This window comes from Solanum stenotomum, chromosome 6 (assembly GCF_019186545.1).
Source record: "Solanum stenotomum isolate F172 chromosome 6, ASM1918654v1, whole genome shotgun sequence".
NCBI classification, from domain to species: Eukaryota; Viridiplantae; Streptophyta; class Magnoliopsida; order Solanales; family Solanaceae; genus Solanum; species Solanum stenotomum.
The window spans coordinates 46,281,097-46,307,453 of NC_064287.1; the positions used below are offsets into that span (position 1 = coordinate 46,281,097).

A 26,357-nucleotide genomic window follows, 5' to 3' on the forward strand; every position below is an offset into this window, starting at 1 on the left:
GTTATTAGACACGAAAAATTAAGAAAATGTCCAATTCCTCTAAAATGGCTCTTAAATATTTAAAATATGTACAAAAAATGGTGAAGTTTCATATATTTCTTCCCCAACTTTCTATTGAGGGTGCCTTGCAAAAAAACATCGAAAAATTATATCACCAAAGTGTTAATAAACTAAATATGTGCAAAAAATGGGGAGGCTTCACGTACTGCTCCCCCATCTCTCTACAGAGGGTTCTGTAAATGTTTTTTTTTTAAATAATTGTCAGAAGTCATTTCACCAAAATATTTCATGTGCTAACACACACGAAAAAATTAAAAAAATTGCCTAACTCCTAGTGCTCCTAAATGCCCAAAATATGTGCAAAATATGGTGAGGCTTCACGTATTGGTTCCCCAACTCCCTATGGAGGGTTCCGTATATGTTTTGCAAAACAATGGTCTAGAAGCCAAGTCACCAAAATAATCATGAGCTAACACACACGAAAAATTGAGTAAATCTCCTAATTCTTGTAAAATAGCTACTAAATGCCCAAAATATGTGCGAAAAATGGTCATGCTTCACGTACTGTTGCCCCAACTCCCTATGGAGGTTCCGTAAAGGTTTTGCAAAAATATCATTTGTAACCTTTTGTTTTCAAAAAACCAAAAGGGAAAGAAGAACATAGGGACTGGACTTCACATTTTTGCTCTTGTTCTTGATGGTGTGTGTTTCGACATTGACAAGAAAGAAGGCAACTATTTTATACATGCCCTTTGATACACCTATATACATAGTAGTAACTATTTTAATCACATAACATTTTGTTCCATACATTTCAGACATGGAAGTCAAAACATCAGCTTGATAAAAAAAATTCTCTCTTGGATTTGAGTCCGGTGTCCCAAGCCCCTGTGAAGAGCTAGCAAAAGTGGCACAGCTCAAGATTCAAATCTTTGTTAGGGATTCTCATAAATTCCTTTCATGTGGTTCCAGCGCGGGAAATCCAAGGAATTCGAACACTTGCTTCTCAGTTTCAAACTTCAAGCTTGCACTACCTTTAGTCTGTGTAGCAGAGGCCGAATTACACCAACACGAAAATGAAGAAAAAATGAAAGACAGGATAAAGTGAAACATATGTTGCAGCCACAAAAGCAAACTATTTACCCGCTTTCCACCAGAACTATGAGTAGCTGGATATAGCCCTGTATCATCCAAAAGGAAGCCCTTGGATTCTGCTAATAATCTAAGCCTGTAAAAAACATTGGAATATGAATTTGATTATAAAGAAGTGGCCGAAATGAACACTTGGTATAGCTGGGGTAGCAAGTAAACGAGGCATACCTTCTATTCAAGACGTCATTTCCCGTCCATGCTATCAGTCCAAATGCATATATATCCCTTGGATACACCTAACAACAGAAATCGAGAGGCTGCAACTTTTACATACTCGTGTTTGATGCAGGTTATTTTCCAGCAGCAATGAATGAACAAAAAAGTAGATCCAGATCTGACACTTGACATATAACAGAAGTGGTCAACAGTTAAAAGGACTTGGAACCAATATGAGACAAAAGCTATTCTCACACCAAGCTACTTTCTTTGATTATGTTTCAGTTTATTCCTGAGGACGAACACGTCGGTGATACTCAGCAATTCATATATCATAAGAACTTTTTAGAATTGTTTTTTGCAAAATTAATTGCCAAATTCTGGAAGAAGGATATGCACTCCTTATACTTGTTATTAATGGAATTGACCACTACATCTGTAAAACACCAAAAATATTGTGGAACAAGGATATGCACTCCTCTTACGTGTCATCAACTGAATAGACCACTTAATCTGTAAACAACCAAAAATATCTGACAAATGATATCTCATCAGTATTACCTTCAAGTCAATACGATGTCGCAGTTCTCGACCAGGGTAGGTGCAGAGGCCAAAATATGTGTCAACTCCTGAATCTGTACCCTGTAATCATATGAAACATTACTTCAGTGTCACAGTTGACAAGAATAAGATTTCTTTAAGTTTGACATTCAGTATTTAATTTTAGTTTCTTAGAAAACTCCATGAAAACTACAGCCGTGAACCCACAAAATTCTCTGACTAGAAAACATACTTTGAATAGTGTCTGTCAAATGAACAAAGCAAATAAGTGAAATCACGTTACATTCTGTTCAAATCCCGAACAATGCTTACAATCTAGATAGCAGTAAGAACTAAAGGTTGGAATAAACTTATTTTGACACTACTAATTTTCACAATTGCCCCCATTGACATAGATATACCACTATAACAACAGAAAGGCACAATAGATGAAATACGGCACCAAACTTTGGATTGACGAGGTTACCCATGGAAGTGGAGTTAATATTATTAATTCCTCCAGGCAAATAGAACAAAACAAACTGTTCGAGTTCACCTAAATTGACACCTGAACTTTAATAAAAGGGAGAATGAACAAAAGGTAAATTGGAAGTTTAAAAGCTCCAGTTCAAGAAAACATAAAAGCTCAAAATGAAATACAGCTGAGACATGATTAGTAAAGAAACATGAAGAGGACAGGTTGTAAGCTGAAAGTAAGTAATTACCTCTGTGCTATGAACACTGAAGACCAAATCTTCTCTTAAAAACTTCATGTCCTTTAAACGGTTTACAAACTTAGGAAGAAAGCCTTTATGACTGAAAGAATGAAGCAAAATTATCATATTTTCAAGTATATATCTGAAATGAAATTGACATGACAAGGAAATTAATAACAATAGTTAGGATCTAAGCACAAATACTACAGGGAATCAGCAAGAGCGCCAAGCAGAAACAAGTAAGCACGGGTGGGTGGGTGGGTTAGTAGAAGATTAGAGAGGAAAAGAACCACCAAGCACTAGAAACACTCTAATCCTATTTCATATAAGGTTTAAATGGAATATTTGTGAAGAGAAACATGGAGTGGATTCTGATAAAAAGAAATCCCACTGAGGGCAGGTAAGAAAGCTGCAGAGGTTTGAACATTTAAATACCAGAAGGCATAAACATCAAAGTGCACCAGCAACCCACCCACCCCCCACCCCCAATTATATACTTTTCAAAACTTACAACATCATACAGAAAATTCATTTCATCTTTATTATTATGAGTATACACTGGGTATGTTGTTGTATTATTATGAGTACAAAGGAATCGAAGTCCAAAAGTGGTTTCGTGTTTCCTGTAGAATTATCTGTCAAACAACCTTCAGATTTCATAGAGAAAAGCTAAGTACAAAGAAATCTATGTGAGACAATCCCTACATTGGGATATGAATACCTAAACAAGAAGTTAAAGCAGCATACACTTGAAATCAGCCAAACTAAAATGGAAGGCCTTTTTCGAGATTACCACGAGTGAGCCTTACCTTTTTCTATCAGGATGAGTAATAACAATATCCATATCACCACAAGAAGCCTTTCCACGTCTATATGATCCTCCACACACAATAATTACCTAAAGCAAGGGATTCATCATATAAAAGTTGTATGTTATTTTAACTTCTGTAGCCAAGTTCAACAATATCATAACCATAAACACCAAACTTAAAACCAAAATATAGTTAAATATTAAATTATCTTAATAAGTGAGTCAAACCAAAATGATAAAATTGAAAGAATCGCAAAGCTGTTCTCCCCCNCCCCCCCAGAAGAAACAGATAAAAATTTCAAATTTGAGTTATTCTCCTTGCTAAAAATGCAGAATAAGACCTAACTAGTTGAACATATATCTTCAGAAGAATTTATCGATCCAATTACTTTTTCTTAATAATCTTCCTCTACAATACTTATTAGTTTGGCCAGAATCAATAATCTTTTTGCAAATGGGACCATGTCTGTAGGCCCTCCAATTCCATTTAGTCTCAAACATATTCAAGCTTATAAGCATCTCTTTTTCACTTCAAGACTGAAATGAGCAATTTCCAGCAATTCGTACATTAACATGAAAGTAATGTTCAACAAGTAATTGGACAAAAGCCTTACACCAGGCAAAATTTCCTCTCCAACTTTCTGTAGCAGATGTTCCATCTCTTCGACCTACATAATCAATCATCACTCTTAAGAAAAAGCAATAAGTAGTCATGATAGTAAAAATAGCAAAGCATAATAGGCTACCTCATTCCGTGGAATCCTGGTTTGGATGTCATCAAAATATTTCAACCCTAACCTTTGAGAATGAGTCAGTGACTCCTCATTTCTAAGGTCATCAAGAGTTCGGTGTCCTTTCTCATAAAGTTTTAGGGCAGTGGCTGGACCAATACCCCAAACCTCTCCAAATAAGCTGATTGTTTTTACCTGTAAAGTCATGATAATATCAGAAGAAGGGCATCGATTTTTTGCTTGCTCAGTTCAGGTGACTCTAGAGATATTTTGATTGAGTGGTCTGAGAAATAATCTCTTTCAATATTATTAGTGCATTATCCATTTTCCTAACGAAAGCTACAAAGCACTTGAATGTGCTCCAAACAATTATTACAGACAAAATCTTGCAACACCTAGGTTAAACTCCTACTACAGGGAGATTAAGCCAATAAGCTTCCCAGAGAGCAGTATAATGTACGTTTGGTTATCATAATAAATGACTTCTTGTAAAATTAGCTCTTCAGTTTCAAAATTACTTTAGAATAGCCAAACAAAATGTCTGAATGTATACGAAGCTTATGCTGTTTTTCCTTTTCCTATTTTAAAAACAATACTAAACAGTGTCGCAGTTCAATTCCTTCCATATGTGAATCAGCACAAGGATACAGAAAGAAGAAATGAACAAAATATACGAACATGAAGTATGCTAATAAGGCATAAAAGCACGATTTTGAAAGCTTTTGACTTCTGTCAACATATTAGCAAAGATTGATTATTGAGCCAGAGTCCAATAACATGTAGGAGCAACACACACATACACACAAACAATAGAGCTAATTCAGAAAAGATTGACATATTGCTTCTTCACAATTCACTACAACAATGCAAATCAGGTACAGATCTCGCAATGATTATTGACAAGTGACTTGAGCTACTGCTAACATATTGACAGCTTCTGACCAGAAAGATTCCCATAACATCACCTTTTCATCCTTCTCAAAGTGTTCCAGTTTGGACAGCTTTCCAGTGGTCACTATCTCCTGAATCTGCAGTCAAAGAACACTATCCTCTTATTAGGTAGATTTAACTGTAAGCTGGAGGCAAAGGTATTCATGATCAGGAAATCAAAATCCAAGAAAGTGATTTAATGGATAAATGGTTCCGCTTGTCATATCAATCTCATTTCACGAAGTTCGAATAGCTAGAAGCCAACCTCTGCTAACCTCACTCACGTAAACAGCAACTTGAAATGGTGCGAAATAAATATATTTCTAGTAAGGCTTTAAATAGAGGAATTCACTTACATGATCTTGCATCGACTTTCCAATAGAAGGTAGGTGCTTAACCTGGTCCACACTCTCAATTTTGAATGGCAATTTCTCAATAACTGGTATAGCTTTATAATAGCTGAATGATCTCCGGTCATCACCCAGTGCTATAATTAACTATCAGTCATCGTATCATACTTTGAAAGTTTAAACTTTTAACTCAAAGGCATTCGTGAGAGAAAAGCTACAAAAATAAATCATATTAAAAGATATTTTACCTCTATATATGTTGAGAAGCTTCCCAAATATCTGAGTGATATTTCGGTTTAAATCTGGAGGCTTATAAAGTGAAGATGAGTCTGATGTTCCAACCTGATAAAATAATAGTAGAAATATAGATGAAACAGATGAGAATCGTCCACATGGCAACACCTGTACCTCTGGCTCAGGAAAACATATTAAGTAAAGGCAATTTGCTGCTGAACTTACAGGCTTATTAAGAGAATCAATTGCCTCAGGACTTGTCACTTCTGGGCTTGAAGAGCGTGATGCGAGTGAAGAGGCATTTTTAGTATCTTGTGAATCAACACGGTCTTTATTGTCATTCATGTGTCTTGGGCTTGAATTCTTGACATCTTCAGCAGATATTCGACTTTTCTTTAGTGTAACTCTAGAATGACTGTCATTATCAGCTTTAGGACTAAGGGACTCTCCTCCTCCTGATTGCAGGGATAAGACATACAGATCCTCAGATGCTTTTTCTCCTTCTATTAAGCTGTCCTCTAGCCACTGATATGCGAGAAGTTTCTATCGAAAAACGAAAAACAATCACCAAGATAGTTGAAAAAAAAACATACTTTTTATCAATCACTAGAAAATGCATCATCTGTCAAACAGATAATTCAGACATTTTGTGTAAAACAACATATTTAGGTCACTGAAGCCCATTGAATATGAAAGGATTTCAGAAGTTCTTAAATATATGATGAAAATTATAAGCCACTCCTAAAAGGTTAGCAGTAATATAGAAGAATTTCAGAATTCTCAACTGTCCTAAAATAACAAATGTTACTTTAAAGCAGCTTATCAAAAAGATTAGTAATTTGAAGCAGCAGGATAAGAATGACATCAGCAAGAAAGGTCAAAAATCTTACAAACAAAAAACCATATATGTGGAGAAACATTGAAATTTGAAGAATCCAAGAAAGTAATGGATCAAGAATAACGATAAATTGGAATCCAACTGACCGACAGAGGAAGGCATACTCACAGATGGAAGAGGATATATTATTAGCGAAGTGTCCATTTACTCAATTATCACCGAGAATTCTAAAATGCTCAACCAAAAATTAGGAGTCGTCTTTTAAACCTGTTCAAATTCTAGTGCTATTTGTCTGTGACTAAAAACCCCGTCCATCATTCTAGGGCCAAGCATATAGATATAAAGCATCATTTTATTTGAGATCATATCATAAATGGTGATACTGAACTTTCTTTTGTGAGCACTGAATTTTAATTGGCTGATATTTTTACAAAACCACCCCTGTTTGAAGAAAGATTTTGCACTCTCAAAGAATTATTTCAAATCTTCTTTTATTTTATGACTTCATGTTTCCTATGTGAGTTCATTATTTGGTTCCCTCTTTTTCTGCAAAAAATCTTCCTATTTGCCGCCTTCTCTCGTCTTTCCATAATCATCATTATGCCTTTTTGATGTCTTGTCCTTTCACACCACAAACCCTTGAACTGCCTCTAACTTATATCTCTCATATTCGTCCCTTTTCTTTCTTCACTCTTCCAAGTTATCCTATCTTGAAAAAATTTCTCATGGCTAAATCACAGAAGTGCTCCCCTATAACCACTTGCAAGAGTGCCAGAAACAATGGAAAAGGAATCTTCTCTTTCCGTCAATTCCGATGAATCCTTTCACCCATTGTCATCCAATTCCTCTCATGGTTAAGCGGTCTGGAGACTATGATACTTCTGGAGAATCTAAGAAAAAAATCAAGTTTCATCTTGGTAGTTCCTTGGATGTCAAAATTGACTTTTGGTGTCCCTCTAATAAAACTATCTTTCACTCCCTTAAGGACAAAACCCTCGTGCATGGTAGAATCGTGGATTTGAATCTTCTTCTTTCCCTTCGCTGACCCTTAACAAGGACAAAGAAGAAGATTCAAATCCACGATTTTACCATGCACCAGGGTTTTGTCCTTAAGGGAGTGAAAAATGGTTTCATTAGAGGGACACCGAAAGTCGATTTTGACATCCAAGGAACTACCAAGATCAAACTTGATTTTTTTCTTAGATTCTCCAGAAGTATCGTAGACTCCAGACCGCTTAACCATGAGAGAAATCGGATCACAATGGGTGAAAGAATTCTCAGAGAAATCAGAATAGATGGAAAGAGGAGAAGAAACAATTCCCGTTCCTTTGTTTCTAGCACTCTTGCGAGTGGTTATAGGGGAGCACACTTATGTGATTTAAGCCATGAGGAAAATTTCAAGATAGGAGAAATAGGACTTTTAGGAAGAGTGAAGAAAGAAAAGGGACGAATATGAGAGATATAAGTTAGGGGCAATTCAAGGGTTTGTGATGTGAAAGGACAAGACAACAAAAGGGCATAACGAGAGAAGGCGGCAAATAGGAAGAGTTTTTGCAGAATTGAGGGAAACGAATAATGAACTCACATAGAAAGCATATAAGGAAAGATAAAGTCATTAAATAAAAGAAGATCAGAAATAATTCCAAGAGATTCTCTGAGAGAGCAAAATAATTCTTCAAGCAGGGGTTTTAAAAATATCAGTCAATTAAAATTCAACGTTCACGAAAGAAAGTTCAATATCACCATTCATAACATGATCTTGAATAAAATGATGTTAAATATATCTATTTTCATCGTCGATCTCTCCATTACTTTGAATTGAAGACCTAAGATACTTGGAACATCCTCTCTTTGGGATGACTTGAGCGTCAAGTCTCACTTCCATGCTAACCTCTTGTGTTGCATCACTGAACTTGCACTCCAAGTATTCAGTCTTGGTCCTACTCCTGCTTAGTCTGAACCCTTTAGACTCCAGGATTTGCCTCCAAACCTCCAACCTAGTATTAACTGAACCGCGAGAATCATCAACTAGTACTATATCATCGACGAATAACATACACCAAGGTACTTCACCTTGGATATGCTGCATCAATCATCCATCACTAAAACAAATAAGAACAGGTTAAGAGTAGCTCCCCAGTGCAAGTGTTTCAAGTCATCTCCCACTGTCCTCACCCTGGTCTTCGCGCCATGTCCTTAATCGCCGTAGTGTAAGTTACAAGCACACCTCTAGCCTCTAAGCATCTCCGTAAAATCACCCTTGGGACTTTGCTGTAAGCCTTAACTAGGTCAATGAACACCATATGTATATCCCTTTTCCTTTCCCTATACTTCTCCACCGGTCTTCTCACTAGGTGGATGAATTTTATAGTTGATTGCACCAGTATGAATCCAAACTAGTTCTCGAAAAAAGATACACCCCTTCTCACCCTCATCGTCACCACCCTCTCCCACAATTTCATAGTGTGGTTTATCAGCTAAATACCTCTATAGTTGTTGCAATTCTGAACAACGCCCTAGTTCTTGTACAAAAGAATCATCATACTCAATCTCCATTCTTCAGGCATCTTTCTTGTCTTAAAAATAACATTAAACAACCTAATCAGCCACTCCAAACCTGTCCTGCCTATGCTCTTCAAAAAACTCCACCAGAATCTCATAATGCCTGACCACTCTTCCCCTACTCATCCTACGAATAGCACCCTTAATCTCTTAAATACCCAAAATCCTATCGTCTTTTAGAGTGCTCCAAACTCCAGCACAATGTCTCTATCCTTCTCTTCATTCAAGAGTTTATAGAAGTATATATGTCATTTTCATCTAATGAGTGTCTCCTCCACCAAAACTTTGCCTTTCTCGTCTTTGACGCCAACGCACTTGGTCCAGGTCTTGGGCCTTCGTCTCTCTTTCCTTGGCTAGATTGTATGACTTCTTATCTCCTCCTTTGTTCCCTAGTTTTCATACAAGCGATCGAAAGTTGTCGACTCGTTGTCGTAACCACCAACTTCATCTCCTTCTTCACCACTTTATACCTTACCCTATTCGCTCGCTTATCCCCTCATCCTTGCCCTCCACAAAATTCACTAAGCCGTCCTCTTTTCTTCGACTTTCCATCGGACTTTACCATTCCACCACCAATCCCCTAGATGTCCCCAAAGCTACCCATTGAAACCCCCAATACCTCTCTTGCAACTTCCCTAATGCAACCAATTGTCCTATCTCACATATTGCTCGCATCACCACTGCTCCCCCAATTAGTCGACGCTCTCACAAGCTGACGTAGACACCAGGTTATCAAAAGAAGAAAAAAATAACAAATTTAACTATCACTACTACTACAAATCAATCCCGGACTAGCTTGAATGGATATATGAATTCCGTTATTTGGACACATTCTTTTATACTATCCAAACAAACTAAAGCTCCTAGTAGACAATAGTTCTCATGTAACTGTACCAACATGATAAATACCCATTTAACCATATAAACAAACAAAAAAAATCAAAAAGTCTCAATTAAAGAGTCTACAAAGCATAAGGGTTAATAAAGCTCACAACTTTGGCGCGAATCAGACGTTCTTTATCAAGTTTCTGAAGAAGCAAATTTGCATCCATAGCAAAAACATGAGTGACATTTTTACTAAACCGGTCCTCTAATTTAGCCCCCATTTGCACCAATTTCTGCTTCCATATCTGCAACCAAACAAATAAAATTCAAACAATTGAAAAAAAAAAAAAGGAAAAATTTGAAGAAAAGAGAAATTGTGGATAGTTCATCGGGTTGCAACCTGTAGCCGCCGGGATTGAACTCCGGCTTCGATTAAGAAGACAACCATACTAGAAAATATTCCGTTGGGATCAGACGGCGGAGATTTATCCTTCTTTGGCGCCATTACAGTCTTCTCCTGAAAGTTTCAGTTTTGATGTCTCCTGATACCAACCTCCATTTATAAATAACACAAACGGTCGATCATTTGAGGTTTTATAATAAAAAAAACTATGAATAAATTATTTTATTTTTTAATGTTATAAATAAAAATAAAATACTTGTTAAATTTAAATTTTTAAATAACATTCATATTTTTATTAATTAAAAAATTGAAAACTAACACATTTCTAATGGATTCATAATGAGTTATTTCGTATGGATAGAAAATTAAAATCTAAGGAGTATATGCAATTAAAATTAAGTTACAATTTTAATTTTTAAGTTTGATGTAAGAATTTTATAATTGTAAATTATTTTGTAAATATCAATCTTTTATTGACATTATACAATTTGAACTGAATAAGATTTTGTCCAAACTTTTAATAAAAGGATATTGAGGTTGTTCATCAATACTTTTATATTCATTTTACATTCGTCTCTCTTGTTCTTACACTTTAATAACTTGTGCAATCATCTCACATGTGTAAGTTTCAAGGATAGAAAGAGTATATATAGTAAACATTAGTTTTTCAAGTATGACCATAATTGATAGACAATGTTTAAATATAATTTTTTTTTTAGATACTTGAAATTTATTAATGTGTATGACATTAATGATGACGATCATAAATATTTATATAGGGTCAAACTGAACTGTGTGAAATAAGACCAATTATACTTGTTTTATATTTTGGGATAAAAATGTCTTCACCGTTATCCCAAAAGACCACAAATATCCTCAATAGTTAATAATCTAAATTTTTTGTGATGTGACAAGCTACATGTGACTAATCCTCCACCTAAGCGTTGCCAACTAGTAATCTCATTAGGATTCCCACTAAATCTCAAAAATCAAATTTAAAATATAAGATATAAAATTTTAAAACTTTGGATATTCAAATATCTATAATACTACACTCGATAGTGAATACAAAATTCATAAATTCTTAAAATAAAATTCAAAGTTCAATCTATAATTTAAAAATCCAACTCTAATATCCAAAAAAAATCAAATTCAACTTTGATTTGGGTTGGCCAAAACCATTCCCACACCTAAATGTCATAAACTAAATAATAAAGATCACATAATTACAAAATAATATTCTTAGAAAGAAATAAGATTTCATGACCACTTACAAATCGAATAAAAGAACTCATTTTTCAAATCTATAAACATGAAATTCAAAACCTCTCAAAAAAAAAAAAAATGTCGAATTGGTAATATCAAAACTATAAGGGCCTATTTGATATTCTTGAAAATGAGACTACCCTGTGCACAAATCTTATCTTCCCCAATGCTTCAAACAATTACTAATTACTAATACCTTAAACCCTTCAAAAACCCATAAAAGCAAACACCATTTTCTCTGTAGCTGTTTATCAAGAAGCCCCAATTCTTGATTTTAGCAAAAAGGGGTTAAAGCTGATGATTTTACAGCACTCAATTTCAATTTGTAAGCTATGGAGGTTGTCATCTCCACCAAACCTCATCTTGTTCCGACCTTCTGTAGCTTACCAACCACACTGTTGTCGGATTAGAGCATTTGGGTCTGCTGTTTCAGCTTCCAAAGTTACTGAAACAAATACAAATGAGACATTTTTTGCTGAAGAAAGTGTTTCTTGGACATCTTTGGGTGTGTCTGAATCATTATCTCGTGCTTTATCTAGTATTGGCCTTCATAGACCCTCTTTAATTCAGGTATTTTGTATTTCTTTCCTGTTAAATTTCGGTCATTATAGGAAATTGTGATTAAAGATTGAATCTTTTTGTTTTCTTTGATTGAATATGAACTCCTTAAACTGTGTTATGCTGGTAATAGCATATATATTGCATTACAGAGTAGGTATTTCTGTTAAATTTTTCCCACTATAAAAATTTGTGACTAAAGGTTGAATCTTTTTGGTTTCTTTGATTGAATATGAACTCCTTAAACTGTGCTATGGTGAAATTATCTTATATATTGCATTACTGAGTAGGTACCAGTCCTATGTTGCTCTGACTCTTCAAAAATGTCGATAGATGTGTGTCGGATACTCTAAAAGTAGTGCATTTTGGAGAATTTGTCACTTGTGTGGCAACAATTTTGGAGAGTCCGGAGCAACATAGGGTACCACTCTCTTCTTATGGTATGTTGGTTTAGATTTCTTACATGATTTAATCTTTTTTTAAAACTAAATTAGTTTCTGTGATAAGCGCCTAATTTGAATCAAGTGGGGCGCTGATAAGCAATTTCTCTATTGAAGTCCAAGTGTTCAAAGGATTTGTTATTGTTAGACTATTTTTACCCATCAAAGGTTGCATCACTCCTCCTTCATTTGAGTTAGTGACCAGGTCTTCTTTTGGAAGCTCACATAGGTGAAGTTTTTGATGTGCTGGTGCATAAAAATAAACTTTTTTAGAAAATAACTAACAAATTTTCAGTGCATGATCAATATTAATCAAGTTACCTAATAATCACTTATACCAATGATCAAAATCACTTTCAGAATCTGAATCACTTATGTATTTGATAATTAGCACTCCTATAATCTGAACCAAACAGTCTATTTGGTTGAATGTGCTGTTATTTGTGGAGTTTGCAGCACATTATTATGTATTAAGAGGGAAGTGAAATCATGTCTTCAAATATGCACACGGAGCTCATTTAGTGATCTTCATTCTAGACTTATAGTTCTGTGGGTACATGTGGTAGGCTTGGTAGCAAATATGGACATGCTATGGAAGTTTCACTGAGAGGTCGCAATGGATTGAGTTAGCTGGGAGAAAATCGCGTATAAACTCTTTAATCCTCAAGTATCTCATTTGAATAGTTCAACTGTTCAAAGACCAAGTAGCTAGACAAAAGTGAATTATATTTAATACTCAAGACTTCATGTTTACTTCTCTCTGTATTCGAGTTCTTGTCCCTTACGTGTTCTTTCTTGTGGGGTCTAAATTTGTGTCATGTAAAGATACAAGTTTGTTTCTAATGTATCATTTCCTTTTCTTGGAGGCACATTTCATCTTTTTGCATAAGAGCAGGGTCACAACTCACATGAATATCTTTTATTGATGTAGTAAACCGCAAGCCCCTCTCCCTAGAGTCAGAAGTGACCTTTTTCCCAATTTGCTCCCTTGGTGACTCAAAGTTTCAACTTCTTGCAGAATATTCACCATGCAAATTTTTTAGCTTATAGCACCATGATATATCATTTTAGTTTTCCTCTGAGTATATCTTTCAATTATTGGTTGTAGTGTTAAATCTTATAGTTCTGATATATAATCTCAAATTCAGGCAGCTTGTATACCAAGTATACTTTCAGGTGTTGATGTGGTGGTTGCTGCAGAGACTGGTAGTGGCAAGACTCATGGTTACCTAGTGCCATTGATTGATAAGCTATGCCAAATATCTGATAGTTCAGGGGCTATTGCTGGTCAGGATGTCAGGAAGCACAATCGTCTTTCTCTTGTTCTTTGCCCTAATGTTATGTTATGTGAGCAAGTGGTTCGAATGGCTAATAGTCTTTGCAATGATAGTGGTACACCACTTCTCAGTATTGCAGCTGTTTGTGGCCGACAGGTGAGCATTCTCATCGTGATTGTTTATCCTTGTTTACCTGTGAACACTGATTCTTTCTTGCTGTGGATCAGAGTTTTTTTTGCGTGATGACATTTCTATGAATGTTTATTCTGCTTTTCCTCATAAACTTGCAATGTCTTTAACAAATGAGAAATTTAATGCAGGTCTGGCCTGTAAAAGAACCAGATGTAATGGTGTCTACTCCGGCAGCACTTCTAAATTATCTCTATTCTATTGACCCAGAAAGGCGAAGACGTTCAGAGTTTATACGTAGTGTTAAATATGTGGTAATAGTTCTGGAATTTTTTTAAATTGGTTATGAGAAAGTGATTTCCCAATATTCAGTCTTAGTCATTTTGGCTGTTTGTAGGTTTTTGACGAGGCAGATATGCTGCTTTGTGGAAGTTTCCAGAATCAAGTGGTCCGACTTATAAATATGCTTCGCTTTGATGAGAAGCAGTTATCTCGTTCTAAAAACTCTGGAGCTGAGATGTCATCAACTTCAGACTTGGAAGAGTTTAGGGACCTAAAAGCAGATTATGGTGAAGATGCAGATGAAGATGAAGATGAAGATGAGGATGAAGATACTGAAGTTGGCGAAGATAAAGCAAATCTAGAAACAGATACCAAGGGGTTAAAGAGAAGAGATTGGCGAAGAGTGAGAAAAATATATGAGCGGAGCAAGCAGTACATTTTTGTTGCAGCTACCCTTCCTGAAAATGGGAAGAGAACTGCTGGAGGAGTTTTGAAGCGGATGTTTCCTGAAGCTACCTGGGTTAGTGGAAATTATCTTCATCAGCACAGCCCGAGGTGCCACTTTTTTCTATGTTTCTTTTAGTCCCATAATTCGTTTCTTTAAAGTAATTCTTAGGGGAAGGAGGGTAATGCTGACAAAATGGATAAAATTTTCAAGTATCTGTCCATCTCCCACTTAAAAACAGGTTGGAAAATTGATTTACTAGGATCAGATCATATATGGATCAATCAATATAACCAATTATGGAAAAAGGGTAGAAGTATGCATATCCATATTATCCATGCTTCACTGCAAATAATCCTCTGCTCGAACCAAGGAACTCGTTGTCATGGACTCCACCGGTGCTTCTCTTATCTGCGCACCTCAAGGACTTCTCTGTTCATCAAGAATCATCTTCTTTTTTTGAATCTTTACATGCTTCACATTTCTGATGGAAATTGCAAGGCAGATGGAAATCTTCAAAAAAGTAGTATCTGAGTCACTTAGATGGAACCTAAATTAAAATCCCATCTCTAAATTCCAATCTTGCCGATCCCATTTGTTTTTCCGTTTTCTTTTTTTATTGATTCTCAGTTTTTGAAAATTGAAAATAACAGATACTGCAGAATCTGAATTTTTAAGATTTAAAGATTTCATACGGAGTTTGACTAATTACTCATTTTTGTTTCAAATTGGACGTTAGTTTTGAACTTATGTTGGAAACTAACGGAAAATTATGTGTGTGCGAGGTATCATCTTATTGAGCAAAAAATTGGACCTTTATTATATGTTACTCGATCCGAATTTTATCCATATTAAATATGAGTGGGTCGGATTTTTATTCGTTTTTTTGTCTTAAAACATTTTCAACCAGCCCATATCAATTTTGACCTGCCCATTTGCCAACACTAGAGCGGGATGGCAAGGATCAACTATTTCGTCTAATTTTATAGAAAGTTATGTAAGAGTTTGCGTCCAGATACTTCTTTAGGTCCCATAACTTAACATCTTCACCAAGGAAATTATGTTGTCATTTGTGGATAGTCAAGTTCTTCTTTTGGCGGTATCAGTACTTCAGTTCAATGGCAATTCTTGTTATAATTTTCTGAGGATCATTTTAACTAGTATGGCTTTTATCACCTCCCTGCTGTCACTTTAGGTTGGAGCAGAGGTGGATTGAAGTTTCAGTTGACACCCAAGTGGACATTCTCATAAATGCTGTGGAAAATGGGAAGTCTATGGCAGATAGTGTTCCTGGAGTGCTCCGAACCATGGTCTTTGCAAATACCGTTGACGCTGTGGAAGCTGTTGCTAATATCTTGACAGGAGCTGGACTTGAATGTTTCCGCTACCATAGTGATAGCTCTTTGGAGGAGCGCACAAAGAATTTACTTGATTTCCAACAGAAAGGTGGTGTTTTTGTGTGCACGGATGCTGCAGCACGTGGTATTGATATTCCAAATGTTTCACATGTTATTCAGGTTTGTTTTCTTAAGTGAATACATTGTTCTTACCTCAATCGGTTTCTGGTTGTTCTTTGATGCCTAATATTGTGGTTTAATTAATTAAGAAGTATAAAAAAATCATTTTTCTTTATGTTTTGTACCCAATACGCCTTATTGATGTCTCATTCACTAATGAACATTTCTGCATTGCTGGGTTAATTGGCTACTTGTACATTGAGTATTAGAGGAGTTACTTAAGTGTACTTGTGATGCCTTTGTTGGCGTTCCGTATACATCTATAGATTGATGTGTTTTTATACTCAATTGTTTTCATGATAAGTTTTCCCCTCCTCTTTGTAGGCAGAGTTTGCTACGTCTGCTGTAGATTTCTTGCACAGGGTTGGACGTACAGCTAGAGCAGGCCAACCTGGCCTAGTTACGAGTCTATATTCAGAATCAAACCGTGATCTTGTTGCTGCCATTCGTCATGCAGAAAAAATTGAAGAGCCAGTGGTACGTTCTATATCTTATAGCGCTTTAAGATCAGGATAAAAAAAGACCCTCTTAACTAGCTTAGTAATAGTGACTGAAAAGAAGCCTATGTCAGATTAGCCGCTTTAAGTAGTTACTGTTGGGAAAGACAAGGCACTAACAAGAATGTCAGACAGGATAGCAGCGGAATAATACCCAAATCTAAACTTTCCCTTTCAATTTGAACCAAGAGAAGACAAACCAAATCAAGCAATATGAAGAATGGACAGCAAGTATATCAATCAAACTAAAGCAACAAGATAAGAATAACTCAATCACACAAGACACAACGATTTACGTGGAAAACCCTTCGATGTGAAGAGTAAAAAACCACAGGACCAAAAGCTCCACTATAAACACCAAGAGTTACAAAATTGTTCTCCAAAATTGGCCACAAAACAAGTGCCAAACAACGAGCAACAACAAATCAAGATTGCACCAAAACTAGAGAATTAAAGAAGAGATTTCACCCAAAAACGTGCTACTGTTCACGCCCCAAAATCAGAAGCTACAGACCTCCAAATCCGATCTCCACCGTTGAATTGCAAGAACCAGATGCTGAGAACTCCCAGTTCAAATTTGAGCACGATCCAACGGTTAACGAAGCGGCAAACTCTGTCTGAAGAGGACTGCCTGAGCAGAAAATTTCCAGAAGCAAAAACGGGATTTTTTCTCTTTTTCTCTCAATCTCTAAAACGAAACTCTCTTGATTTTTCTCTCTTGTGTTTCTGAAAATAAGACCAAATAAGCCTTATATATGCCACATAATATTTTGGGTTATGGGCTAAAGTGGGCTAGTCCTAATAAGACTTTTATTCATCCACATAGAAAGGGAAAAAAGATCTTAAACCCAACAATTCTCCCCCTCACAACTATGTGGAGGAGACCGCCATCCCGGCGATCATGCAACAATCCTCAAACTTCCCTCTTGGCAAAGCTTTAGTCATCATGTCGGAACCATTATCATTGGTATGGATCTTTTCAAGTTCAAGCAACTTAGAATCCAACACATCTCGAATCCAATGATACCTCACATCAATGTGTTTAGACCGACCATGAAATGTAGAATTCTTGCCAAGATGAATAGCACTTTGACTGTCGCAATAAAATACATACCTCTCTTGAGCACAACCAAGTTCCCCCAAAAATCTCTTCATCCAGATCAACTCTTTGCAAGCTTCAACAGCGGCAATAAGCTCAGCCTCTGTAGTAGATAAAGCAACACATTTTTGCAACCTAGATTGCCAAGACACAGCTCCCTCTGCAAAAGTAATCAAGTAGCCTGAAGTAGACTTACGAGTATCAACATCACCAGTCATGTCTGAATCAGTGTAACCACAAAGAATAGGCTTCCCTGTACCAAAACACAAACTTAAACTAGAAGTGCCACAAAGATATTTCATAATCCATTTAACAGCATTCCAATGCTCTCTTCCGGAATTAGAAAGAAAACGGCTAACAATACTAACAGCATGAGCAATATCTGGTCTTGTACACACCATCGCATACATCAAACTACCAACAGCTGAAGCATAAGGAACTTTCTTCATATCTTCCTTCTCACCATCACTGGAAGGACAATGTCTGATACTCAATTTGAAGTGCATAGCTAAAGGTGTATTGACAACCTTGGCTTTGTCCATGTTGAATCTACGAAGTACTTTCTGAATACACTTCTCTTGTGACAACCACAATTTCTTGGCATCTCTATCACGGACAATCTGCATGCCAAGAATCTGCTTTGCTGGTCCCAAGTCTTTCATAGCAAAAGACTTATTCAAATCTTGCATCAACTCTTTAATCCTGCAAGCATTATGACCAACAACAAGCATGTCATCAACATAAAGCAAAACGATAATAAAGTCACCATCAGAGAATTTTTGCACAAAAACACAATGGTCTGAATAAGTCTTCTTGAAGCCCTGCTGACTCGTAAAAGAACCAAACTTTTTGTACCATTGCCTGGGAGCTTGTTTTAAACCGTACAAGCTCTTCTTCAATTTGCAAACATACTTCTCTTTTCCCTTGACTTCAAAGCCTTCTGGCTGCTCCATATAAATTTCTTCATCCAAGTCACCATGGAGAAAAGCAGTTTTAACATCCATCTGTTCAACTTCTAAGTCCAGACTTGCAACCAAGCCTAGAACCACACGAATGGATGACATCTTCACAACTGGAGAGAATATCTCATCAAAATCAATCCCTTTTTTCTGGCTAAAACCCTTCACAACTAATCTAGCCTTGTACCGTGGAACTGGGTTACCATCTTCATGTTTCACCCGAAAAACCCACCTGTTTTTCAAAGCTTTTCGATCTTTAGGTAACATAACCAAATCGAAGGTATGATTATCATGTAGAGACTTCATTTCATCCTCCATAGCATCAAACCACTTTTCTTTTTCTTCACTTTCCATGGCCTCATCAAGACTCTCTGGTTCTCCCCCATCAGTCAAGAGTACATACTCATTGGAAGAATAACGAGATGAAGGTATTTTCTCTCTAGTAGATCTTCTGAGAGAACTCTCTGGAGCATCAATAATAGTTGGTTGCAGACCAACCACATCGTCTTGCACTGGAGCATCAGCGGCATACTGGTCATTCTGAATATGATCACCATCTTCAATATCAACTTGATTTTCATGAAGATTTTCACCTGGTGGAATAGTCAAAGGCACTGGATCAACATCAACTAGGCTGTCACTACTCTGAGAATCAACTTTCTCAACTTTGTCAAGATCTTCAATTGTTTGGTCTTCAAAGAACACAACATCACGGCTTCTAACAAGTTTCTTCTCAACTGGATCAAAGAAACGATAGCCAAATTCATCTTGACCATAACCAACAAAGATACATTGCCTAGTTTTAACATCTAACTTTGACCTTTCATCCTTAGGAACATGCACAAAGGCTTTACACCCAAAAACTTTAAGATGATCATAAGAAACATTCTTACCAGACCAAACTCTGTCAGGGACATCACCATTCAAAGCAACAGTAGGAGATAAATTGATAACATATGCAGCAGTATTAAGTGTTTCTGCCCAAAAGGAATCTGGCAGTTTAGCATCTGAAAGCATACATCTAACTCTCTCAACAAGAGTTCTGTTTATTCTTTCCGCCAAACCATTTAGCTGAGGAGTCTTTGGAGGAGTTTTCTGATGCCGAATACCCTGCTCTCTGCAATATCTATCAAAGGGGCCAATATACTCACCACCATTATCAGAACGAATGCATTTCAATTTCTTCCCTGTTTGTCTCTCAACCAAGGCCTGAAAACTCTTGAACACATCAAGTACCTGATCCTTGGACTTCAAAGAGAATACCCAGAGTTTGCGTGAATAATCATCAATAAAAGTCACAAAATAAAGTGCACCACCATGAGACCTTACCTTAAAAGGACCACACAAATCAGAATGTACCAACTCCAGCAAATCAAGCTTTCTTGAAGGCGGATGACTCTGAAAAGAAACTCTCTTCTGTTTACCTGCTAAGCAATGAACACACTTGTTCAACTTTGCTTGTTTCACTCCAGAAAGCAAATTCTTCTTAGCCAAATTATTCATCCCCTTCTCGCTCATATGACTCAGTCTTCTATGCCATAACAATGATGAAGTATCATTCTCCACCAAATTTACTGAGCCTCTAAAAGTGGAGCCCTGAAAAACATACAAGTTAGACAACTTATCACCACGGGCTACAATCATCGAACCTTTAGTAAGCTTCCACTGGCCAGCACCAAGGGTATTAACATAACCCTCATCATCAAGGTATCCCACAGAAATCAAATTCAAGCGAACATCTGGAGCATGTTTGACATTATTGAGAACTAGTTTGGAACCATTGTTACTTTCCAAACAAACTGTCCCAATACCAAGAACTGCAACCTCATGATTATTACCCATTTTCAGCATCCCAAAATTACCTGGAGTATAAGAAGAAAATAATTCCTTCTTGGGCGTGACATGAGAAGTAGCACCAGAATCCACAAACCAGCTAGACTCATCACGAACAAGATTGACGGCATTTTCATCACAAGAAACAAGAAGATCATCATTAGCAACAACAGCAACACGATTTTCATTGTCACCTTCTTTCTTTTGTTGTCTCATATCTCTCTTGTACTTAAAACAAAATTTCTTGATATGCCCATTCTTGTGGCAATAGTCACATGTAACATTCTTGTATTTAGACTTTGACTTACCTCTACTTTTATCTCTGTCACTCTGACCTCTGAACTTGTTTCTCCCCCTATCTTCAGTAACCAAAACATCGGAGTGTGAAGTAGAAGAAGTTGAGCCTTGAGATCTTCTTCTCATCTCTTCATTCAAGACACCACTCTTAGCATATTCCATGGTCACAACACCACTGGGAGCAGAATTAGTCAAAGAAACTCGAAGAGTTTCAAAAGAGTCTGGCAGAGTATTAAGAAGCCATAGTCCCTGTATTTCTTCATCGAATTTTACATTCATTCCAGATAGCTGGTCAAGAACACCCTGAAAATCATTAATATGGTCAGAAATAGGAGTGCCCTCTTTATACCTGATATTCATCAATTGTTTCAATAGAAACAACTTATTGTTGCCAGTCTTCGAAGCATATAGCGTCTCGAGCTTGTCCCACAAACTTCTGGCATGTGTCTCATTCACAATGTGATTTCGAACATTATCTTCAACCCATTGTCTAATATAGCCACAAACCTGCAAGTGCTCAAATTCCCATTCCTCATCCGTCATGGATTGGGGTTTATTAGAGGTAAACACAGGTAAATGCATTTTCTTGACAAATAGAAGATCTTTCATCTTGCCTCTCCAAATATGATAGTTACTACCATTCAAACAAACCATCTTGCTCATATTTGCCTCCATAATTCAAATCAATAATGAACAACAACCAATGCTCTGATACCACTTTGTTGGGAAAGACAAGACACTAACAAGAATGTCAGACAGGATAGCAGCGGAATAATACCCAAATCTAAACTTTCCCTTTCAATTTGAACCAAGAGAAGACAAACCAAATCAAGCAATATGAAGAATGGACAGCAAGTATATCAATCAAACTAAAGCAACAAGATAAGAATAACTCAATCACACAAGACACAACGATTTACGTGGAAAACCCTTCGATGTGAAGAGTAAAAAACCACAGGACCAAAAGCTCCACTATAAACACCAAGAGTTACAAAATTGTTCTCCAAAATTGGCCACAAAACAAGTGTCAAACAACGAGCAACAACAAATCAAGATTGCACCAAAACTAGAGAATTAAAGAAGAGATTTCACCCAAAAACGCGCTACTGTTCACGCCCCAAAATCAGAAGCTACAGACCTCCAAATCCGATCTCCACCGTTGAATTGCAAGAACCAGATGCTGAGAACTCCCAGTTCAAATTTGAGCACGATCCAACAGTTAACGAAGCGGCAAACTCTGTCTGAAGCGGACTGCCTGAGCAGAAAATTTCCAGAAGCAAAAACGGGATTTTTTCTCTTTTTCTCTCAATCTCTAAAACGAAACTCTCTTGATTTTTCTCTCTTGTGTTTCTGAAAATAAGACCAAATAAGCCTTATATATGCCACATAATATTTTGGGTTATGGGCTAAAGTGGGCTAGTCCTAATAAGACTTTTATTTATCCACATAGGAAGGGAAAAAAGATCCTAAACCCAACAGTTACCAACGTATAAATTTCATATAGTTATAGAAGTGTGTGTTTGATTCTAACAATGAAATACAGCTCGTTATGCTGAAACTGATTTTATAAATCAGCAGTTACGTGTTTGGATAAAAGTGCTGACACTGTTACTAAGCAGTTATCGATGGATTTCTAATGTTCTTGACACCTGAAAAAGTTGCTTCTAACTCTTCACTTTCTCGACGGATTCTTTATATACTCATCTTGGAGAGAACTAGTTCTGTTGTTATATTAAGATTGATATGTTTCCACAGGAGAAAGCATTTAGCAGAAAAAGGAGCTTTCGCAATAAAATCAAGAAAAGAGGCAGAGAAGCTTCCTCCCACATGAGGTGAAAATGTGATTTTGTCTTGGGAGTGAGTTTCTATTTGCATTTGTTTCTCCACACTGTTTGTATTTTAGAGTATTATTGTAATATCCCTTTACTGTAAAAGAAATTAATTAGTTCAGAGTATTTAATATGAAAGTTAACACATTTCCCAGTCATGAAGTGAAGTTGAATATAAAGATCACACAAACAAGTTCTATTTTAGGACTGAGGTGTAGTTGTTATTGTTTTTTGTTCACATGGGGTAGAAGCTTGTTAAACGAATGTTTAGCCATATTTGTGAAAGGTTACAGATCTTAAACTTACTTTAAAAGACGATATATAGAAAATTTGAGTAACAAAAGATGCTACGTGATTTCTTCCTATCTCCTTATGTCTTCATGGTCAAAGTTACTCTTATGAAAAAAACAAAAAATTCCATGTTTAATATAATCTGATTTCTTTGCAATCAATTGAGCTAATAAGCCATGAAAACAATACAATATAATAGACCACGAGCTAGCCTGTAAGCATTTTAGCTTAAAACAAGTGCTTAAACACATCTTTTATCTTATCCAAACGCTACAGAAGAGTTTAAAAGTACCTAAAATAAGTCGATCTAGACAAAGGCAATCAAGGATTTCTTGTACTTCATGTAGCAAGCTAAATTTAGACTATTAACAAACTCATTAATAGTCTTATCAGAGCTACCTCCTTCACTAACTGTTTTCTTAGCCAAATTTCTCAATTTTGTAGCATTTCTTCTAATCTCATAACTCTTTTCCCCTTTCATTACCTCCTTTAAACAAAACAACAACTCTTCTCTTTTAACAATTCCTAACAACTCATCCAACTTAGGCCTCACACCAATCTCCCATATCTCATCTATAAACTTAGCATCCGTCATTTGATCAGACCATTGTGGCATTGCAACCATTGGCACGCCAAGGCTTAGTCCTTCAAGAGTCGAGTTCCATCCACAGTGAGTCACAAAACAACCAATAGCTTGATTTGCTAGCGTCTTGAGCTGATTGCACCATGAGACAATGAGTCCTTTACCTTCTGTGGATTCTATGAATCCTTTAGGCAATTTGCATTTTTCAGTATCTCTTACAACCCAAAGGAAATTCATGTTGATGCCTATTAAAGCATATGCTATTTCTTCCATTTGTTTTGGTGTGAGTGATACCATGCTTCCAAATGAAATGTAAATTACTGATTGTTTTGGCTTTGTTTTTAGCCAATTGAGACATTCTTCACTAAGGGGTTTCCATAGACTTGCTCCATAACCTTTGTCATTTTCTATTCTTCCATCCAAATATGATGATGGCACCATTGGTCCTATCAACTTTGCTGGCCAAAACTTTGAAATTCCTCTTGCTATCTGAAAATTTTTATACAAAAAAAAAAAAGTTTATATTCATAACAATTCGAATTTGACTAATCAATCTGAAAAATATTTTGAATTTGTCCATGTTAGAGCAATATTAGAGCGGTAAGTTATGTTTGATCAATGTTCTATAAGTGCTTTCGAGAAAAAGGCTAGTTTTTTTTTACCCTCCCTAGGAGCTCCCACCCTTTTGCTCCCTTGGTGACTTGAACTCGCAACCTTCGGGTTGGAAGTGAGGGGTGCTTACCATCCGAGCAACTCCCTCTCGTCAAAGGCTAGCTTTTCAACTTATGAAAAAACAATTTTTGTTATTACTCAAAAACACTTACTCTCTTCGTTTCAATTTGTTTTCTAATTTTGACTTGACACTGAACTTAAGCAAGAAAATAAAACTTTTGAATTCTGTAATCTTAAACTAAAAATATGTAGAATATATCAAAATGTCGTATAATCTCGTGGGCTTAAATATGTAAAAAATTAAAATTAAAGAGTGACGGAAAAAAAAGACATTTTTTTTTACATAAACTAAAAAAAATAATCAAATAAAAACAGAGGGAGTTTTTTCTAAACCAAACACTTTTAAACTTTTGGAGAACTTTTCCTTGCCACCAGAAGTCGGTGATAATGTATAACGAATCAAATCCAGAGAAAATAAAATATCAGGATACCAGACAGAAAATCATAAAAGTGACAAAAGATAGGGGGCGCAATTATTGAAATGCAACAAAATATATGACTCCCCACACACATAAATGAAGTGGTTCACATTATTTTTGTTCATAAAACACCTCTGAAATTAGTTTCGCTTCTAAATTATTGATAATTTTAAAAATATTTTTTTATTTGATTAATTAAATTTAGATATATCCTTATATATTTTGGATCTGTCAGATTGTCACATGACATAACAAGTGATTTTAAATTCTTATAGGAGCACGAGATTTTTAATAAAGTCGAGAGAAGAGTTGAAAAAAGACATACCTCTCCTTCAAGCTCTTGAAAAGAATTGTCAAAAATCCAATCAGCATTTTCCAGATTAGAGAATTGGCTCATTTTCATAGCTAAATAAGCAGGGTAACTTTCAGGCTCTCTAATAAACCCAGGAACATCAATTGGGTACAAACAAGGCAAACCAGGCAATAACAATGGCTCATTTTCTTCGATTTTCACAGGCAACGAAAACGTTCCATGGTGAATATGAGCAAACACAGCACAAACTGTAGCTGAATTCGTAAAAAAAGATGCTCCATATATCCCATGTTTTTTCGCGACATCAAGAACCCATGACAAGAAGGAATCATAAACAATGCAACTTATAGGATGTGTTGAATTTTCGTATTTTGTGATTATTTGTGATAGAGTTCTCGAACCATTTTCTCTGAACGATTTGAGGAATACGTCTGTATTTTGGGCTTGAGTGAAACCACCTTCGTCAAATCCATCAGAAATTGGTTCAACAGAGATGTTAGGTGAATAAATAGAGTTAACAGTGTATTTAGTTGTGGCTATTGTTGATTTAACACCTTTTGAAGCTAAACGTTTTGCAAATTGGAGAAGTGGGTTAATGTGACCTTGACTTGGGTATGGTACTAATATAACATGAGGTTGAATTATTTTACCTACCATTTTTGGTGTATACAATATGATATAGAAAAAAGAAAGTTATTAATGTGTTTGGTAACGTTTTTATTTGAATGATAAAAAATGAAACGATATCGAAAATTATTTATAGGACAATTATGTGTTCTACTTGTGAGAAACTCGGCATGATGTCATTTCTCTTACGCGGGGTTCATGACGTTTTTTTTTTTTCAAAAAGTGATTTTATTTTGTGTATAAAAAGTGTTGATATTTTTTTCCACTTGAAGTACTTTTTTGGCCTATATATTATAAAAATTGTTTATAGGGTCCCCAAATCCTCAATATCATGAGGTATTGAATCATCATTTTTGTTAAAATTTCAGATGGAATTTGCTTCCTTTGTCACATGTCGATAGCCTTACAAATGAATAGGTTTTTGGATAATTCCTAACAATTGTTATTAGTCGTCATCATTATTAGTTGTCATCATTATTGCATCCGCAACAGTTACATGTCGCCACCACTTGATCACAATTGATAGTCTTAATTATTAGTCACTATCACTACTAAGTTCTCTCTCAGTCTAATTTTATGTGGTGTTTTTTCCTTTTTAGTTTGTCTCATAAAGATCATGTCACATTATTATTATAATTAGAAATAATTTAATTTTAATTCATCATTTACCCTTAACGAAGAGCCTGTTTGGATTAACTTAAAAAAATAGTTTTAAG

At 35.9% G+C, this 26,357-nt stretch overlaps 3 protein-coding genes across 4 annotated transcripts; 1 reads left to right on the forward strand and 2 right to left on the reverse strand.

Moving 5' to 3' along the window:
* Nucleotides 1–715: 715 nt before the first annotated feature.
* On the reverse strand, nucleotides 716–10,390 carry LOC125866974 (DNA polymerase lambda). 2 transcript variants are annotated; one of them, XM_049547374.1, is made up of 14 exons: nucleotides 10,246–10,390; nucleotides 10,016–10,150; nucleotides 5,846–6,163; nucleotides 5,635–5,728; nucleotides 5,393–5,523; nucleotides 5,072–5,134; nucleotides 4,122–4,301; nucleotides 3,990–4,043; nucleotides 3,374–3,462; nucleotides 2,574–2,664; nucleotides 1,870–1,950; nucleotides 1,321–1,388; nucleotides 1,144–1,228; nucleotides 716–1,041 (listed from the first exon to the last, which is right to left on the reverse strand). In XM_049547374.1, the coding sequence occupies exons 1-14, from the start codon at nucleotides 10,348–10,350 to the stop codon at nucleotides 946–948; spliced, it is 1,590 nt and encodes a 529-aa protein (XP_049403331.1). In that variant the 5' UTR covers nucleotides 10,351–10,390; the 3' UTR covers nucleotides 716–945. The 2 variants fall into 2 exon arrangements, with proteins under 2 accessions (XP_049403331.1, XP_049403330.1); XM_049547373.1 differs by having other exon boundaries at nucleotides 10,013–10,150.
* A 1,317-nt stretch (nucleotides 10,391–11,707) lies between these two features.
* LOC125866973 (DEAD-box ATP-dependent RNA helicase 22) lies at nucleotides 11,708–22,829 on the forward strand. The gene is made up of 7 exons (XM_049547372.1): nucleotides 11,708–12,084; nucleotides 13,661–13,945; nucleotides 14,110–14,232; nucleotides 14,316–14,755; nucleotides 15,841–16,162; nucleotides 16,487–16,639; nucleotides 22,603–22,829. The coding sequence occupies exons 1-7, from the start codon at nucleotides 11,812–11,814 to the stop codon at nucleotides 22,681–22,683; spliced, it is 1,677 nt and encodes a 558-aa protein (XP_049403329.1). The 5' UTR covers nucleotides 11,708–11,811; the 3' UTR covers nucleotides 22,684–22,829.
* Nucleotides 22,830–22,978: 149 nt separating this feature from the next.
* LOC125866975 (UDP-glycosyltransferase 74B1-like) lies at nucleotides 22,979–25,693 on the reverse strand. Its single transcript, XM_049547375.1, has 2 exons — nucleotides 25,027–25,693; nucleotides 22,979–24,039 (listed from the first exon to the last, which is right to left on the reverse strand). The coding sequence occupies exons 1-2, from the start codon at nucleotides 25,669–25,671 to the stop codon at nucleotides 23,275–23,277; spliced, it is 1,410 nt and encodes a 469-aa protein (XP_049403332.1). The 5' UTR covers nucleotides 25,672–25,693; the 3' UTR covers nucleotides 22,979–23,274.
* Nucleotides 25,694–26,357: the final 664 nt, after the last annotated feature.

What these genes read in the sequence shown, in the direction of transcription:
- LOC125866974 (XM_049547373.1), bottom strand. Translation starts at nt 10,350, where the DNA reads ATGGCGCCAAAGAAGGATAAATCTCCGCCGTCTGATCCCAACGGAATA. An exon ending in ACTCATCCTGATAGAAAAAG is followed by an intron (nt 2,665 to 3,373) that starts GTAAGGCTCACT and finishes TCATTCTTTCAG; the next exon opens with TCATAAAGGCTTTCTTCCTA. An exon ending in ATAGTTCTGGTGGAAAGCGG is followed by an intron (nt 1,042 to 1,143) that starts GTAAATAGTTTG and finishes TCTGCTACACAG; the next exon opens with ACTAAAGGTAGTGCAAGCTT.
- LOC125866973 (XM_049547372.1), top strand. Translation starts at nt 11,812, where the DNA reads ATGATTTTACAGCACTCAATTTCAATTTGTAAGCTATGGAGGTTGTCA. An exon ending in CTTCATCAGCACAGCCCGAG is followed by an intron (nt 14,756 to 15,840) that starts GTGCCACTTTTT and finishes CTGTCACTTTAG; the next exon opens with GTTGGAGCAGAGGTGGATTG. An exon ending in ATGTTTCACATGTTATTCAG is followed by an intron (nt 16,163 to 16,486) that starts GTTTGTTTTCTT and finishes TCCTCTTTGTAG; the next exon opens with GCAGAGTTTGCTACGTCTGC.
- LOC125866975 (XM_049547375.1), bottom strand. Translation starts at nt 25,671, where the DNA reads ATGGTAGGTAAAATAATTCAACCTCATGTTATATTAGTACCATACCCA. An exon ending in TTCAAGAGCTTGAAGGAGAG is followed by an intron (nt 24,040 to 25,026) that starts GTATGTCTTTTT and finishes AAAAATTTTCAG; the next exon opens with ATAGCAAGAGGAATTTCAAA.